This window comes from Armigeres subalbatus, chromosome 2, assembly GCF_024139115.2.
Source record: "Armigeres subalbatus isolate Guangzhou_Male chromosome 2, GZ_Asu_2, whole genome shotgun sequence".
NCBI lineage: Eukaryota > Metazoa > Arthropoda > Insecta > Diptera > Culicidae > Armigeres > Armigeres subalbatus.
The window spans coordinates 101,299,318-101,316,462 of NC_085140.1; the positions used below are offsets into that span (position 1 = coordinate 101,299,318).

The window sequence follows — 17,145 nt, forward strand, 5'->3', positions numbered from 1 at the left end:
TCTACGATGAATTACATCCCCGCAACTTCGACGTCGTGGCGCTGCAGGAGATTTGCTGGACAGGACAGAAAGTGTGGAAAAGCGGGTATTGAGCGGCTTCCTTCTACCAAAGCTGTGGCACCACCAACGAGCTGGGAACCGGCTTCATAGTGCTGGGTAAGATGCGCCAACGCGTGATTGGGTGGCAATTAATCAACGCAAGGATGTGCAAACTGAGGATTAAAGGCCGTTTCTTCAACTATAGACGACGAGAAAGAAGCGTTCTACGCACAGCTGGAGCAGACATACGATGGATGCCCACTGCGGGACGTCAAAATCGTGATATGAACGCACAGGTAGGAAGGGAGGAAATGTATAGACCGGTCATCGGACCGGATAGTCTGCACACCGTATCGAATGACAACGGCCAACGATGCATAAACTTCGCAGCCTCCCGCGGAATGGTAGTCCGAAGCACCTTCTTTCCCCGCAAAAATATCCACAAGGCCACATGGAGATCACCTAACCAAGAAACGGAAAACCAAATCGACCACGTTCTAATCGACGGTAAATTCTTCTCCGACATCACGAACATCCGCACTTACCGCAGTGCGAATATTGAATCCGACCACTACCTCGTTGCAGTATGCCTGCGCTCAAAACTCTCGACGGTGTACAACACGCGTCGAAGTCAGACGCCGCAGCTTAACATTGGGCGGCTATAAGACGGTAGACTAGCCCAAGGATACGCGTAGCAGCTGAAAGTGACATTCCCAACGAAAGAGCAGCTAGGTGCAACGTCTCTTGAAGATGGCTGGAGAGATATTCGATTCGCCATTGGTAGCACCGCAACCGCTGCAATTGGCACGGTGCCCCCGGATCAGAGAAACGACTGGTATGACGGCGAATGTGAGCAGTTAGTGGAAGAGAAGAATGCAGCATGGGCGAGATTGCTGCAACACCGCACGAGGGCAAACGAGGAGACCGTGAAGAGACGGAGCAACTGTACCGCGCTAATACACACGAAAGTTCTATGAGAAGTTAAACCGTTCACGTAAGGGCCACGTGCCACAGCCTGATAGGCAAGGACATAAACGGGAACTTTCTTACGAACGAGCGTGAGGTGATCCAAAGGTGGCGGCAGCACTAAGAAGAACACCTGAATGGCGATGTGGCAGACGAAGATGGTGGTATGGTGATGGACCTGGGAGAACGCGCGCAGGACATAATTTTACCGGCTCCGGATCTCCAGGAAATCTAGGAGGAGATTGGCCGGCTGAAGAACAACAAAGCCTCTGGGGTTGACCAACTACCAGGAGAGCTATTTAAACACGGTGGTGAGGCACTGGCTAGAGCGCTGCACTGGGTCATTACCAAGATTTGGGAAGAGGAAGTTTTGCCGCAGGAGTTGATGGAAGGTGTCGTGTGTCCCATCTACAAAAAGGGCGATAAGCTATTACCTAGAACTACCGCGCAATCACATTCGATCACATCGATCGGTATACTATACTTCTATCAAAAGTCCTTTTTTTAGTAATCCTATAAGCCTTTCGATACAACTTTGTTGTAAGGGGCCGTCCAGAAACCACGTGGTCATATATGGGGGGAGGGGGGGGGGGGGGGGGTTTGGAAAATGACCACGATAAGCCACATGGGGGAGGGGGGGTATTGCTCTTGAACCACATGGTTTTTTTTACACCAAAAATTTTTGGTGAATAACAATAGCGGTGTAAAAAATACAAATCATTAAAATTTAATGATTTAATCATTAAACGCAAAGCGCATCTTAGGGTCGATGTCCACGTAGCGTCTTTCCAACTAAGCGTTTAAAAGACGTAGGTGTGCATCGAAAAAAATCGGTAACGCAGCGTCGGTCGCAACGCCGATGCATATCTGCGTTATTTGACCATCGTAGTCTTATATCCATAAAAAATAAACGAAAAAACAGGTTGCGATTCAGTCTCAATTTCCACACATAAAATTTAAAAAGGAAAAATGGGAAAAATATTTTTAAAAAATTCCACCGCCGATGGTTTTTGGCATCAAGCCGCCGACACTTTTGCATCAATATTGACAATATTTGCGGACTGTAGCTACAATTGTGAAAAATGTTCATGTTTTTACATGTTTTACATGTGTACATGAATGTTTTTACAATCCTGATAAAGTGATTCTCTCTGAAAAATTTTGCTACAAATTGTTAATGAAAAAAAAACAAAACATCTCCAGTGTAAATTCCGAAAATTTTCCTTAAAACTCCGAAAAAAAATCGATGTGAATTCTGTCTGGAAATTCAAAGCAAACCCGTGGGAAATACATACAATTTTCGGTGGAAAAAATTGTTCATATTTTCATATTTTTTTTTACATTCTAATGAATTTCTTCGACAAGTTCTTCCGAATCTTCACCAGAAATTCTTCTTCATTTCCAAAAATAGTTTTTCGAACATTTTAAGGAGTACACTTCAAAATGTTCAGTCTCCAGTTAGCCTTGCGAGCAAAGGCGTAGGATTGCCAAACCGGAGATGGCGAGTTCGATTTTCGTTCCTGTCTAGGATGTTTTCGGGTGGGAAACATTCTCGACACAGGTATAGTGTATCCATCGTACTTGCTACACAAGATATATAATCGTGCAATGGCTAGCATATTAAAGCATTCAATTTATATCTGATGAAATGCTAATAGAATATCCAACTTCTAGTTGGAATGTGGAGCCATAGAAAAAAAAGAAGTCTTCTAAATTTTCCAAGAAAAGTTCTTCTGAATTTCCAAGAGATATTAAGCAGCCAATGCCACATGAAACACTTTGATATTTCCGTAGATTTTTTTTTCAAATTTGGAATTTTGAAATGAAAATTTTCCGGAATACTTTTTTACGCTCTTTGTGAATTCTACCACATTTTTTTTAAATTTTCCAAGTATTTTTTTATTCGAGGCATTATTTAGAACTTCCACGGAAGAAGTCTATGCATTATCTTCAAAAAATTCTCGATTTTCAAAGAATAATTCTTTAGAATTCTCAAGCTTTTTGTGTTTTCTAATTTGCACCATAATATCTTCCAAAATTTCATCGGGAAGTCATTTTGATTTCTTTATAGGTTCAGCTAAACATTGATTTAAATCTTCACCATGCAAAGATGCACATGATTCAGAAATTTTCCCAGAAAATTACATGACTCATCACAAAATCTTTAAAATTATGATTTAATTTTTTAAGGAATTCTTACTGGAAATGCTTCAAAAGTACAACCTTTACAAGTGAATCATTGGTTTGAGAAACTGCATAAGTCCATTTTACACTATTTCGAGAAGACAACAAAAAACTGTTTTTGAACAAACTTGCATCGAATCTTTCGATTTCTTCGATACAGATCAATAGTTTTTGGCAAAAATCAACACCCTGGGACAATTTCTGTGCAAAAAATGTAAGCAGTACTCCACAATTGCTCTTCAAAGTACGTGGACATATGTAGTTTCTCAAACAAACGAAAACAATTTCATACATTCCTGAACAAAAAAATTTTTTTTCGTATTTTTTGCCAGAATCAGTACTGGAAAAGGTCGTGATCGTCATAAGACAGAGAGCAAAGCGCCTTTTTCTATTTCAGACGGCCAAATGAAAGAATCGTGGGTACTTTGATCAATTTTGCATGAAAGGCAGTCATGAAAGGATGTTGTGCTTTATTTTAATATTTAAATTTCTAAGTTATTCTAATAGATACATGCGAAAAATAGTGACTAGTCGATAAATTAATCATACTTCTTTAATTCACCGAGTTGAAAGTGAAAATAAACACAAAAATAAAGCAGATATTGCACACTTTCATGACCTGTCACGGAACAAATGTTTTGTGAGATTTTTGTAGCATGCCATTCATCCTTCGCGTTTCAATAGATTTTGAAAGGAGCAGATATGTAAACATCGCGTGACATCTCTTATTGAAAATGAGAAATTCCAGTACTGGCCAGAATACGTATTTTTGGACGAGGATTCAGAATATATAAAAATCTCATTTTGGCCAAAAATGTTACATAGGCAGTTTCTCAAACAAACGGTTCAAGTACAACAAAAATACATTTTTTTATTATTTCCACTTGTAAAAACATCGAAATACTCGGGGAAATTCATTATTAGTGTTTCAAATGAACTTTTTTCGATTTTCTACTGGAAAATCTTAGGAATTTCTATCGGAAATATTTAAGCATATTCCGAATAATTTCTTTTGGAAATTAAAAAAAACTACTGAAAATTTCTTTTGAGAAATGAAAAAATTCCATCGGAAATTTAGAAGAATTTTCTTTGATGATTCATTAAAGTTGCCCAGGATTTTGAAAAAAATCTTTAGAGATTGTGTAAAAAAGTAAGCTAGATTTTTTTTCTAATTTATACTGGAAATTCTTCGGAATTTGATGTTTATTGGAATTTTCATCGCAAATATGCATTTCAGATCCTTCCACGGATTCTTCTAGTTCTTCAAAATTTCTACCAAACATTTTTCGGAACTCTTCCACAGAATTTCGGAAAAAATGTCATTGAAATTCTAAAGATTTTTCCGTGGAGACTCCGAAGAATTTCTTGTCAATATTCCGAAGGTTTTCCCTTCCAACTCCAGAATAATTATTCTTGAAAATTCAGAAGATCTTGGAATTTAAAATTAATTCAAGCAATAAATATAGGCAATAATTTAGGCTTATGAAGCCTAGTTTTTATGATATTGAACAATTAGGATAATTGATCGAAAAATTAAATAATGCACTTAAATGTTCTAAATGCACAAAATTCTAGTTGTGCGTTTAATACGCACAAATTTAGGACATAGAGAAGCTTGCATTTAAAAAATCAACATGAAATTCTTAATAATGCTTTTTAAATTCATAAAAGGGTCTTAGAACTAAGGAGATTCCTGAGATGTGAAAAAAGTGGCAGTGTTCCAGAAAAAACACCCCAATTCCTAAAACAATCTAGGTTTAAAAATAGTGTTATAATAACGATATATGCCCAGCGTTTTAGATTGTCTATAAAATCACAAAAGAGAGCTAGGCCACCATTTTCTTCACCATCCGTTAATATTGTTAATATTGGAAGGTAAACTAATTTGATGACAATACTGGAATTTCTACAGGAATGCTACTCAAAAGAAACAACAGTAGGAGGTTTTATTTGCATCTCTAATATAACATATTAACTTTGTGATTTTCTGATAAACTTTTTGTTGTAAAAGTTCAGTTCAGGTGCTTCGCTGAGGTTAATATATCCTAAAATTTGCCAGTACCTTAAGAGCTACAGAAGGTCCCAAATACTCTTAGGAGTCTATAGGGAGTGATTAACTTTATAATTATTTATAATAATATATAATAATATATAATAAAAAATCACTAATCAAGAAATTTAAAAAAAATATTTCAAAATATAGGGATATTTTGAAAAATTTCTAAACCATTATAAATTTTTCTTGAAATTTCTATAGAAAAAACATATTAGCGAGTTCACATTTTTTTGTATCCTTCTGATGCATCGAAAGTGTGCGAGTTCTAGATATCCTAATACCTGATACACATTACAACATGATAACATCATCAAAATGTTCGAATTCATTAATATTTAGAATTTCCATGCTGGGTTTAGTTTAATTTTGAATCAGTTGAAATTGTCCATCTTCAAAATTGATCGGATTAACCATATGTTTTAGTTATATAAGGTTTTTTTTTTAAATTTTTTTGTACTTGAAAAAACCACGTGGTCATAGGGGGGGAGGGTATTGGCAAATGACCACGATAAACCACATCGGGGGAGGGGGGGGTTGAAAATCTTCAAAAATATGACCACGTGGTTTCTGGATGGTCCCTAAGAGAAAGGAAAACAATAAGAAAGAAGGAAGAGGGAAAAAGGTGAATAGTAGAAGGAAGAAATAAAGAAGAAGAAAAACTAGAAAGAAGAAGGAAAAAGAAGAAAAGGGAAGAATAAAAAAAAGAAGAAGGAAGAAGATAGATGGAAGACAGAAGGTTAAATTAAGGCAAAAGAAGGAAGATAGAATAAAGAAGAAGTCACGAAGAAGGAAGAAGTAAGAAATAAAACGGAAGAAGGAAAAAGAAAGAAGGAAGATGGAAGAAAGTTAAAAGAAGAAGGAAGATGAAAGCAGGTGAAAAGAAGAAGAAGGAAGGAAAAAAAGAAGAAGGAAGCAGGAATACGGAAGAAGATAGAAGATAGATAAACAAAGGATTAAGGAATAAAAAGGAAGAAGGAAAAAGAAAAAGGAACAAGGAAGTAGGAAGAATGAAGAGGAAAGAAAGAAAGAAAGAAAAAATAGGACGAATGGAAGAAGAACAAAGAAGGAAGAATAAAGAAGGACGAAGAGAGAATGAAGAATAAATAACAAAAATGCAAGAACCAAGTACAATGAATAAAGTCTTGTTCCTTTCTATGCCTTCAAATTTCTTGTGCAGTACGTGCTAGAAAAATAAAAATTCTGAAACAAAATTGACAGAAAGCAAGAAATTGCAAAAAGAGTTCGGTTTATATTCGTTTGTGCCCCATTTACGCCAAACGTGAATCCTTCCATTAAAATATGTTTCTCGCGTTTTTTCAGCCTTTTGAGATTCATAGCCTTTTGTTAATTCAGCCTTATCTAAGTTTTTCGTTTTTTTCAGCCTTTTGTGTTCAGCCTTATGAATTTTCAGCCTCATGCCTTATGTGGAAGGGTGTTATCCGATAATTACATGTGTATTTAATATAGCTATATGTATTTATTATTTGTTGTTTATTACATGTATTAAACCTAAAATGTTTTTGAGTCAAACAAATGATTTGAGGAAAAGGCCAGAGAAAAATCTTGATCATAATGAAATAATTTATATTGAGCCTCTTAGGGGAAAATGTTACAAGGTTAAAATACTTCAAATTTCCATTTACTTCCGCTATGTACCACTTCCACTTATGTATCATCAGATACGTATTTCGTTTTCTACTTAAAAACTTCTTAGTTGTATGTATCAGACACTGAAGAAGTTTTCAAGTAGAAAACGAAATACGTATCTGATGATACATAAGTGAATGTAGCGGAAGTAAATGGAAATTTGAAGTATTTGAACTTTGCTTAATCATAATGTTGTATCGTATCAATCAGCCAATACATCATGTTTAAACTGTGAACCATAACACATGATAACATAACACATGATGCATAATTTAAACATATCCCATGTCTTTACAGCTTCCTTCATTTCATATTACATTGCATATCAAATGTCAGAATATGCTAAAATCTTACTCACCCGAATAGCTGTTGAGCGCTTCGATTTCGACAAACTCCGGCTGAATCGTGGTCGAGTGGATGCCTTCGTTGTGGAAAAATTCCTTCACCTTCTCGGCGATCTTCATGTACTCGGACAGGTTCCGGCAGCGGATGTGAGCGGACGCAATGATCCTATCGCCGGCCAGCTGCCACACGTGGAACTCGTGCACCGCCAGCACACCGTCAACCTTTTCCAGCAGGCGCCGCTGGATGGCATCGACCTGGATGTGGGTTGGCACGGTTTGCAGCAGAATCAGTGCCGATTCCCGCAGCAGGGGCCATACGGAGTTCAGAATCAATATCACCAGCAGTACGGACAGGGCCGGGTCCATGTACAACTTGTACTCCCATTCGGTGTAGCGGACGACCTAATTCAGAATGAATCAATCAAAATCAATCATATGAATAATGGTGAATGGTGGTTCCCCAAATTAGGGTGTCCTCAACTCGGTTCGAACATGAATGGACACTGCGAACAATAATGGACACACTCGAGATGATAAATTGTTTTTGAACACCCTAATGAAGAAGGCGATTGCGTTGCAAACTTACCAATGCACTGATTATCACAATCACGCTGCCGAGGGCGTCGCTGAGCACGTGCAGGAATGCGCCACGCATATTCATCTGGGATGAGTCGTGCGAGTGACCGTGGTGGGAAGTCTTCTTAGGTGGAGGATTGCCATTCTGTTAGGATTGAGACCGAAGAGAGGAGTGATATGAATATAAATCATTGCGCAAGGTCCGACGTCGATCGCCGCCAATTAGTCGTAGCGCTCTACTACGGCGAACACTAACCTGATACATGAATGATTTATTTTCATTGTCGTCGGAATTGGCCACATGGGTCAGATTGTTGTGGGAGCCCAGGCCGTGTTGGTGGGATATTCCACCGTGCGAGTGCATGTGTCCACCTCCATGTTCTGCAGGAAAATAAAAAAAAAATAAAAAAATCTTTTTTAAGTTGATTGAAAATAAGAGCAAACTTACTGTGCAACAAGCATAGCCCCAGTAGGTTGACTAGCAGTCCGATGACACCAACCCAGATCAGAAGTTCTGGTTCGTGTATGTGCTCCACTTCAATGAATCTGCGAATAAAAAGTTGTTCGTGTCAATTTCGCCGAAAGATTATCTTTGCCTACCTCGTTCATAACATGTGTGGTTGCGTTATAACCTGAATGCCTGAATGAATATCAAACTAAATATCAAAAAATTGTTAAAAATTGTGATTAGATTTTTTAGTTATCAAAACCCATGTCTAAAAAAGCTATTTTTTTTAAATCCTCAGTAAATGTACCGTGCCATATCGATTTACATGTTGATTGAAAAAAAAATAGTAGTTTTATGTTTCAGTTTTATAATCGTGTTCTATTGCGATTGCCAAATAGCTTATTGTTTGAAATGTAAAACTGTTTGACGGAAATGACTATTTTTCGGGACAGTCTAATAATCCACGATGCCTTCTCCACTTTCCGTTAGTGCTCCTCACTAGACCATGTGAAGCAGCAATCAAATAGCATAGACTATGTATCTGCATTGTTTGCAGGTTGCTATTGAATGGAAAAAATATACTCAACTAGACTCGTACTCACCTTTTACAGGCTTCTATCGTTATGCTGAAGCACAGCGCAACCAGGAATACTGCATTGACCAGCGCGCCGAGCACTTCCGCTCTGGCCCAGCCGAACGTGTTTTTGGACCATTTCTTTGGTGACATCTGCAAAAGCGGAAACACACACAATACAGAATTTAGCGAGCTTTATTATCCATTCATCATTTGATGGCGCACAGTGGACGAAAATTGGACCATACAGGTATACCTCGATTATATGGACTTTTTCGATGCAAAAAAGTCCATATAATCGAATTTTCCATATAATCGAAGCATTTTTTTTTTCTCGAAATTTGTGTTACATAATGAAATAAGTCTTAAAAGTTGAAAGAAAATATCCATATATTGCCTTACAGTCTAATCCGCATGTTTGGGCTCATTTTATGATAACTCAGTAGATTATGATTTTCTATAAGAACGTAGCCTTTTTATCCAGCCGCTAGTTTCTAAGATTACGTTAGTAATGAAGACTTCGCCCAGCTCAATGTGAGCACACTAATATACTTATTCACGAATTCTAATTACTGTGCCTTCCTGTTTCAGCAACAAAGCAAACACTGAGTGGTTGAGAAAGGTACCTATACTGCCGCTAACCGCAAGTCAGACTTATCTGGATATGGCGTCCTTATACAGATAAGTCTGACTTGCGGTTAGCGGCAGTATATGTTAGATTCAAAAACTGGCTTTATATAGAAGGACTGACACTTGTCCTCTTTTGATTTGATCGCAGCAAATTGAAACCGATGGAAAATGTTGTCCTATTGTCTCCTATTAAAAATTGGCTGGGTTGGACTACGGGCTCAGAAGATATGGCCAAAATGCATTTGTTTATACAAAAATCGCGTAGAAACAGTCTCACTTTTCTGACACTTATCTTTAAAAGATAACACTCCTTGCAACAAGTTGCGTTTGATTGATATTCTTAAAAAGAATTTAAATCAATGTAAATAAGGGGCTCTATCCACGTATCAGTGTCATTTTTACAAGAACCAGTTGACATTTCCCGTCAAAAAATGTATCTCGTTTTATTGTCTCAGTCAATTCTTTGACTTATTTAAGTTCAACTTTTTCACAGAACTCATATTTTAGAATAAAAAAAATCGGAAAAGTGCCGCACGCTTGAAGAATTAAAATTGGCCTTATTTTAATTCAAAATCGGGCGAATGTAAGGCCAAGTTTGGAAGCCAGCACTATTCGTCAAAAAGTATGGCGTCAAAAAGTATGGGTTCTTTGGGAAAGTTGTCCTCAAAAAAATGAAGAATCGATTGAACGGATAAAAATTGTTGACGGGAAAGGTCAATTGCACAGTGCACCTACACCTGCTAAGTGGAATATTAAAGGATAAATTGTTATGGCTATTTTGGAATATGTTCGTATATTAAAGCAGGGCTGTATTTTGCAACGGGTTTTAAAATTCAAAACGACGCACAGTGGCGGGCCCTCAAAGAAATCCCGGACAAAACTTGAGATTGCATTCAAAATTTCACCACCGCGCGCTGTTGTATTTTGTACAACACTAACGAAAAACACATCGCTCCCATTACACAGCATGAACGAGTTTGCATGAGCGTTTCAGGATCACGCTTTGCTGAACGGTTTAGCAGCAATTGATTTAAGAACTGCTAACATGAACATTCTAAAGATATTAAATTTCTTTTCCTACCGTTGAGCGTCAGTATAATCCTTAAGCCTTGTGCTGAACAAATGTGAATACCAGGATATTCGACAACATTTATTTAAACATAAAGACTGCTCGAAGAGTTTTCAGTTTTTTACATTATAAATTATTTGAAAACCATTTGGAACTTTATGTATCACATATTGAAATAAACTCTTCCAGTTTCGTGGATATACCTAAAAATCAGTCTCAGTGGGTCCGATTTGCTGGATGTTAATGCATCATCCGTCCTTCTATACTTAATTCCATGCACCAAAAGCAGAAAAAGGTTGGAAGCAAAGATCTAACAGCTAAATATGACAATCTCATCTTATCACTTTCTCCGCATACTGTCAGTCTGACAATTCACTTCACGTTTTCGTATGGCAGAGATCACCAAAAATACGCATTATTTTTCACCACCTATTTGTAAGGACGTGGCCGTGGCTGCGGCAGATTAAAGAATTGTATAGTTATCATTATATACAATGAAATTTTTCAACGCGAAAATGGTAAATCAATAAAGTCAATCGAACATATGACTCAGAGTGCATCTCCATATATAACATCACAAAATGCCTTACGGGCCTTTATTTGCCCCAATGTACCATAATAAATATAGAATCAATGTAAAATATGGCTTACAATATTCAACATCTTTTTAAACCCCAAAACACAAAAAAAATGAGCGAAAAAAAATGTCCATATAATCGAGGTAAAAAGTCCATATAATCGAAGTCCATATAATCGAGGTAAACCTGTATTATTCTTTTTTCTGCCTGTTAACCTCAGTAAGATGTTAGGGTTAATATGACCCAAAACCCAATACAAAAATCCAAGATGGTTGAGTTGGGGATATTGACAAGTCAGAACAGCCCCCAATAAATGCATCCTGACCTCGATAACAGAAATTGGTATGAAATAGCCTTCATGATCCATCAAACTTCATTAAGACTATAAGTCAGATGGAAGTAACAATAAAATAAATAAATAAATAAATTTAAAAAAAATCAACTCAGCGTAACTCCTGAACCGAATTCAACCAAATTTGGCACAAATATTCTTTGTCTAAGGAAGACGATATTAGACTCGGTGAAAGTGTCACAGAGGAATGAAAAAGAGGGCATAACCGGGCAGTTTTGCATATTTTTCTAACGCATGGGTCGATTTCAACTAAATTTGGATCATTTTCTACCCAAATGAAACAATTATAGAAAGTTTGGGAGGGTATTTTGGAATACGGGAGGTTATTGGGGTTGGGTATTGTTAAACAACGGCACGCCAAATGCTGGGTAAAGCGTACCATTGGTATTTTGCGTACCTGAAGGAATGAAATAGAACCCATCTCGCGGTCCTTAGCCTCTTACCCAGCAACTCCTATCCCTACCTACAGGTGGTGCTGGCCGGGATACGAGCAACCTTAGGGAAGATCGGGTACCAACCCCGGTGGGAACTATTGTCGTAAGCTGACAGGGAAGGTGGGGTTTGCTCCTCTCCGGAGATGTAAATCTTACTGAGCGTCTGTACTCCATGTTATAAGCGGCTCACAACAGCGTCTGTTATCCATGTCAGGGGCGGCTGATCATCGTCCGAGTGCCAGCGAGGGACTCTAAGTGAAACTGTGCACCATGATCCACCGGAAATTTAGGGGGTTTGGTGTCAGGCCCAGCAAGCCAGCCAAAAAAATAAACTTTCGCCACGAATAATCAACAAGAGAGTACGGACCGGAACCATCAGCGAAGACCACTGCGACGAAAAGGGACTAGCGATTGGAAACTCGGTTCGTGGAACTGCAAATCTCTCAACTTCATCGGGAGCACACGCATATTCGCCGATGTGCTCAAGGGCCGTGGATCGGCATCGTAGCGCTGCAGGAGGTTTGTTGGAAGGGATCAATGATGCGAACGTTTAGAGGTAATCATACCATCTACCAAAGCTGCGGCATCACACACGAGCTGGGAACAGCTTTCATAGTGATGGATGATATGCAAAGGCGCGTGATCGGGTGGTGGCCGATCATTGAGAGAATGTGCAGGTTGAGGATCAAAGGCCGGTTTTCCAACTTCAGCATAATCAACGTCCATAGCCCACACTCTGGAAGCACTGATGCACAGTTGGAACGTGAGTACAACAGCTGCCCAAGCCACGGCGTTAAAATCACCATAGGGGATTTGAACGCTCAGGTTGGCCAAGAGGAGGCGCTTAGACCAGTTATTGAAAAGTTCAGGGCACAACGGCTGGCGAACGAAAACGGCGACTCACGACTAAATGACGCCTCCAACAATAGGGTCATTCGCAGCATCTACTTCCAATCCAGCCTCCCGTATCGGTACACCTGGAGATCACCACTGCAGACAGAATCACAAATCGACTACGTTCTGATTGATAGACGGCACTTCTCCGACATTATCAACATCAGGACATATCGTGGCGCTAACATCGACTCAGACCACTATCTGGTGATGGTTAAACTGCGCCCAAAACTATCCGTCATCAACAATTTTCGGTACCGACGACCGCCGCGGTACGACCTAGAGCGACTGAAGCAACCTGATCTCGCCACTGCATATGCGCAGCATCTCGAGGCAGCGTTGCCGGAAGAGGGTGAGCTCGATGGGGTCCCTTTTGAGGACTGCTGGAATACAGTTAAAGCAGCCATTAACGACGCAGCGAAGAACAACGTCAGGTATGTGGGACGAAATCGACGGAACGATTGGTTCGACGAAGAGTGCAGACAGATTCTGGAGGAGAAGGACACGCGGCAGCAAAGTACCCGGCAGAACGTGGAACGTTATAGACGGAAGCGGAGACAGCAGACTCGCCTTTTTCAGGAGAAGAAACGCCGCCTGGAAGAAGCGAAGTGCGAGGAGATGGAACAGCTGTGCCGTTTTCAAGAAACAAGCAAGTTCTATTAGAAGCTCAACGCATCCCGCAAACGAACGAACGTGTGGTGATCGAAAGGTGGAAGCAGCACTACGAAGAACATTTTAATGGCGCAGAGAGTACAGGCAGTGAAAGTCAAGGCAGCGGAGCAGATGACTACGTCAGTTCAGCGGACGATAGGAACCAACCAGCCCCCACCTTGAGGTAAGTTAAGGATCCAACAGCTAAAGACCAATAAAGCAGCAGGTAAGGATGGTATCGGAGCTGAGCTCATCAAGATGGGCCCGGAAAAGGTGGCCACTTGCCTGCACAAACTGATAGTCAGAATCTGGGAAACTGAACAGCTACCGGAGGAGTGGAAAGAAGGGGTTATATGCCCCATCTACAAGAAAGGCGACAAGCTGGAGTGTGAGAACTTTCGAGCGATCACCATCCTTAATGCCTACAAAGTGATATCCCAAATCATCTTCCGTCGTCTGTCACTATTAGTGAATGAGTTCGTGGGAAGTTATCAAGCCGACTTCGTTGATGGCCGCTCGACAACGAACCAGATCTTTACTGTACGGCAAATCCTTCAAACATGCCGTGAATACCAGGTCACAACGCACCATCTGTTCGTTGATTTCAAGGCGGCATACGACAGTATAGACCGCGTAGAGCTATGGAAAATTATGGATGAGAACAGCTTTCCTGGGAAGCTTACCAGACTGATAAAAGCAACGGTGAATGGTGTGCAAAACTGTGTGAAGATTTCGGGCAAACACTCCAGTTCGTTCGAATCACGGCGAGGACTAAGACAAGGTGATGGACTTTCGTGCCTGTTGTTCAACATTGCGCTAGAAGGTGTCATGCGGAGAGCCGGGTGTAACTGCCGGGGAACGATTTTCAACAGATTTAGTTATTTTATTTGTTTCGCGGATGACATGGACATTGTCGACCGAACATTTGCAAAGGTGGCAGAACTGTACACCCGCCTGAAACGTGTAGCAACAAAAGTTGGACTGGTGGTGAATGCGTCAAAGACAAAGTACATGCTTGTGGACGGAACCGAGCGCGGCAGAGCCCGCCTGGGAAGCAGTGTTACGATAGACGGGGATACCTTCGAGGTGGTCGAGGAATTCGTCTACCTTGGATCCTTGCTAACGGCTGATAACAATGTTAGTCGTGAAATACAAAGGCGCATCATCTTTGGAAGTCAGGCCTACTATGGGCTCCAGAAGAAACTGCGGTCAAAAAAGATTCGCCACCGCACCAAATGTGTCATCTACAAGACGCTGATAAGACCGGTTGTCCTATACGGACATGAAGCATGGACAATGCTCGAGGAGGACTTGCAAGCACTCGGAGTATTCGAGAGACGGGTGCTTAGGACCATCTTTGACATTGTGCAAGCAGACGGTGTGTGGCGGCGAAGAATGAACCACGAGCTCGCCCAGCTCTACGGGTATCCAGTATCCAGAAGGTAGCTAAAGCCGGAAGGGTACGTTGAGCAGGGCATGTTGCAAGAATGCTGAACAGCAACCCTACAAAGCTGGTGTTCGCTTCCGATCCGGCAGGTATGAGACGGCGTGGAGCACATCCAGCGAGGTGTGCAGACCGGGTGCAGAATGACTTGGCGAGTGTAGGGCGCATTCGAGGATGGAGAGATGCGGCCTCGAACCGTGTATTGTGGCATCAAATTGTTGATTCAGTGTTACCGTGCGGGACCGAAATCCGTACAGCACCGAAATCCGTCCACCTCATAAGATTTCAATAAATTAAAGGGGGTTGAAGGTAATTAATGTAGAAATAATTTATCTTATCCTGTTCAGATACTTAGCAGTCAGCTTTTAGGGCATAGAAATGGAAAGAAGGCTTTGAAATTAAAACAACAAAAATCAAATACAAATCGCCACCCACCAAAAACGGAGTTTTTGCCGCCATTTTGTTTTCGGGCAGAGCATAATTGCACCAAAAGTAACTGTTAATTGCTAATTGCGAATCATCACATAAAATAAGCGGAATGCAAATCGAAGGGATCGCTTCTCAAGGTGCGTATTGAACTATTGACAGTGGTAGTTTAGTCAATCAGACTGCTTCAATTTGTGATAAATTCCGGGTGTACAACTTTCAGACTCACCATCTGTTTATTGATTTCAAATCAGCGTACAATTAAGTAAAAATAAATGAGCGGCGGCAGATAATGTCCGAATATGAATAGGGGTCCTCCTTTGCCGTGCGGTAAGATGCGCGGCTACAAAGCAAGACCATGCTGAGGGTGGCTGGGTTCGATTCCCGGTGCCGGTCTAGACAATTTACGGATTGAAAATTGTCCCGTCTTCCCTGGGCATAAAAGTATCATCGTGCTAGCCTCATGATATACGATTGCAAAAATGGTAACCTGGCTTAGAAACCTCGCAGTTAATAACTGTGGAAGTGCTTAATGAACACTAAGCTGCGAGGCGGCTCTGTCCCAGTGCACTGTGGTATGGGGATGTAATGCCAATAAGAAGAAGAAGAAGATGGTCCGAATATGATTAAACTGATACGTGCAACGCTGGATGGCTCGAAATCAAATATTCGGATTGCAGACCAAGTGTTAACCTCGTTTGTGATCTTAGACGGATTGTAGCTGGGTGATGCACATTCGAATTTATTGTTCAACATTGCACTAGAGGGCGCTATTAGATCTGGCGTGCAAAGGAACGGCACTATCATCACACGGTCGCATATGCTCCTGGGCTTTGCAGACAACATCGACATTATTGGAATCGATTGCAGAGCAGTAGTGGAGGCTTTTGTCCCACTGAATGGGAGACGGCGAGAATAGGCTTAACCATTAACTCTAGCAAGACAAAGTACATGGTGGCAGGTAGAGATACGGGAAGACCTAGTGCTGTTGGTGCACAGGTACTGCTTGATAGGGATGTGTCACTTAGTGCGAATGTCGGAAAGTGTGAATGTTCGGGGAACCTGGAGGAACATCGCCCAATACCGACGATTATGGAGCTCTACAATATGCCAGGCTTAGGTGTATCGACGCTGTAGCCAACCAAGTACCAGAGTAGGTAATTGGAAAGAGTTAGAATGAAAAATATGATTTAAAAGGGGTTTTTACAAAAATGACCTTAAGTTTGTTATGTATAAGAGATAGAGACTCGGCATCTTCAACAAAGTTGTTCATAATAACATTTCCAACAACTTTGCTGAATACACTACTATCTCATTCTGGTGGAAAAATAATTAAATATGTTTATATTTCTAAGGGTAAATTGTTTGAATGCATATTATAATGAATGCATATTTTGAGTATCTCCAGAAATTCTGTTTAAAATAAAAACACGACCTATTGTTGGCTCAAATCTACATTACACAGAACTGCACCATTGAAAAAAAAACAATCTGAATCGGCCTTATGGAGAACGAGAAATGCATGTTTAAGGTTTAAAATAAATCAGCCCCGTAATATGAATCACTTCAGAATTTATTGTAAACACAGTCCTAAAACAAAATTGCAAATAAGGCGAATTAACGTATGCGTAAAAATGTAATAGGGTAAGGCGGTATAATGCGCTGCATCTGGCCAAACGCCCCCCTTTGATTTCTAGAAAACTATATAAGGGTAAAAATCAGTTGGTACCTTTAAGTATTGCTCAACATTCTGGGGCGACGCTAGCATACTGAACGCAAAACTTGCACTGGAACACTCAGATGGGCAACAAAATAACTTTTCTAAATAACCTT

At 40.2% G+C, this 17,145-nt stretch overlaps 1 protein-coding gene across 1 annotated transcript in view; it reads right to left on the reverse strand.

Annotated features, from left to right (window-relative positions):
• LOC134210483 (proton-coupled zinc antiporter SLC30A1) overlaps nt 1-17,145 on the reverse strand; it is a 149,419-nt gene that overhangs the window by 52,607 nt on the left and 79,667 nt on the right. The window contains exons 3-7 of the mRNA XM_062686530.1: nt 8,863-8,987; nt 8,261-8,358; nt 8,069-8,193; nt 7,823-7,957; nt 7,251-7,638 (exon numbers count right to left, since the gene is read on the reverse strand). Coding sequence (XP_062542514.1) covers nt 7,251-7,638; nt 7,823-7,957; nt 8,069-8,193; nt 8,261-8,358; nt 8,863-8,987 — 871 coding nt within the window. The remainder of the gene's footprint in view (nt 1-7,250; nt 7,639-7,822; nt 7,958-8,068; nt 8,194-8,260; nt 8,359-8,862; nt 8,988-17,145) is intronic.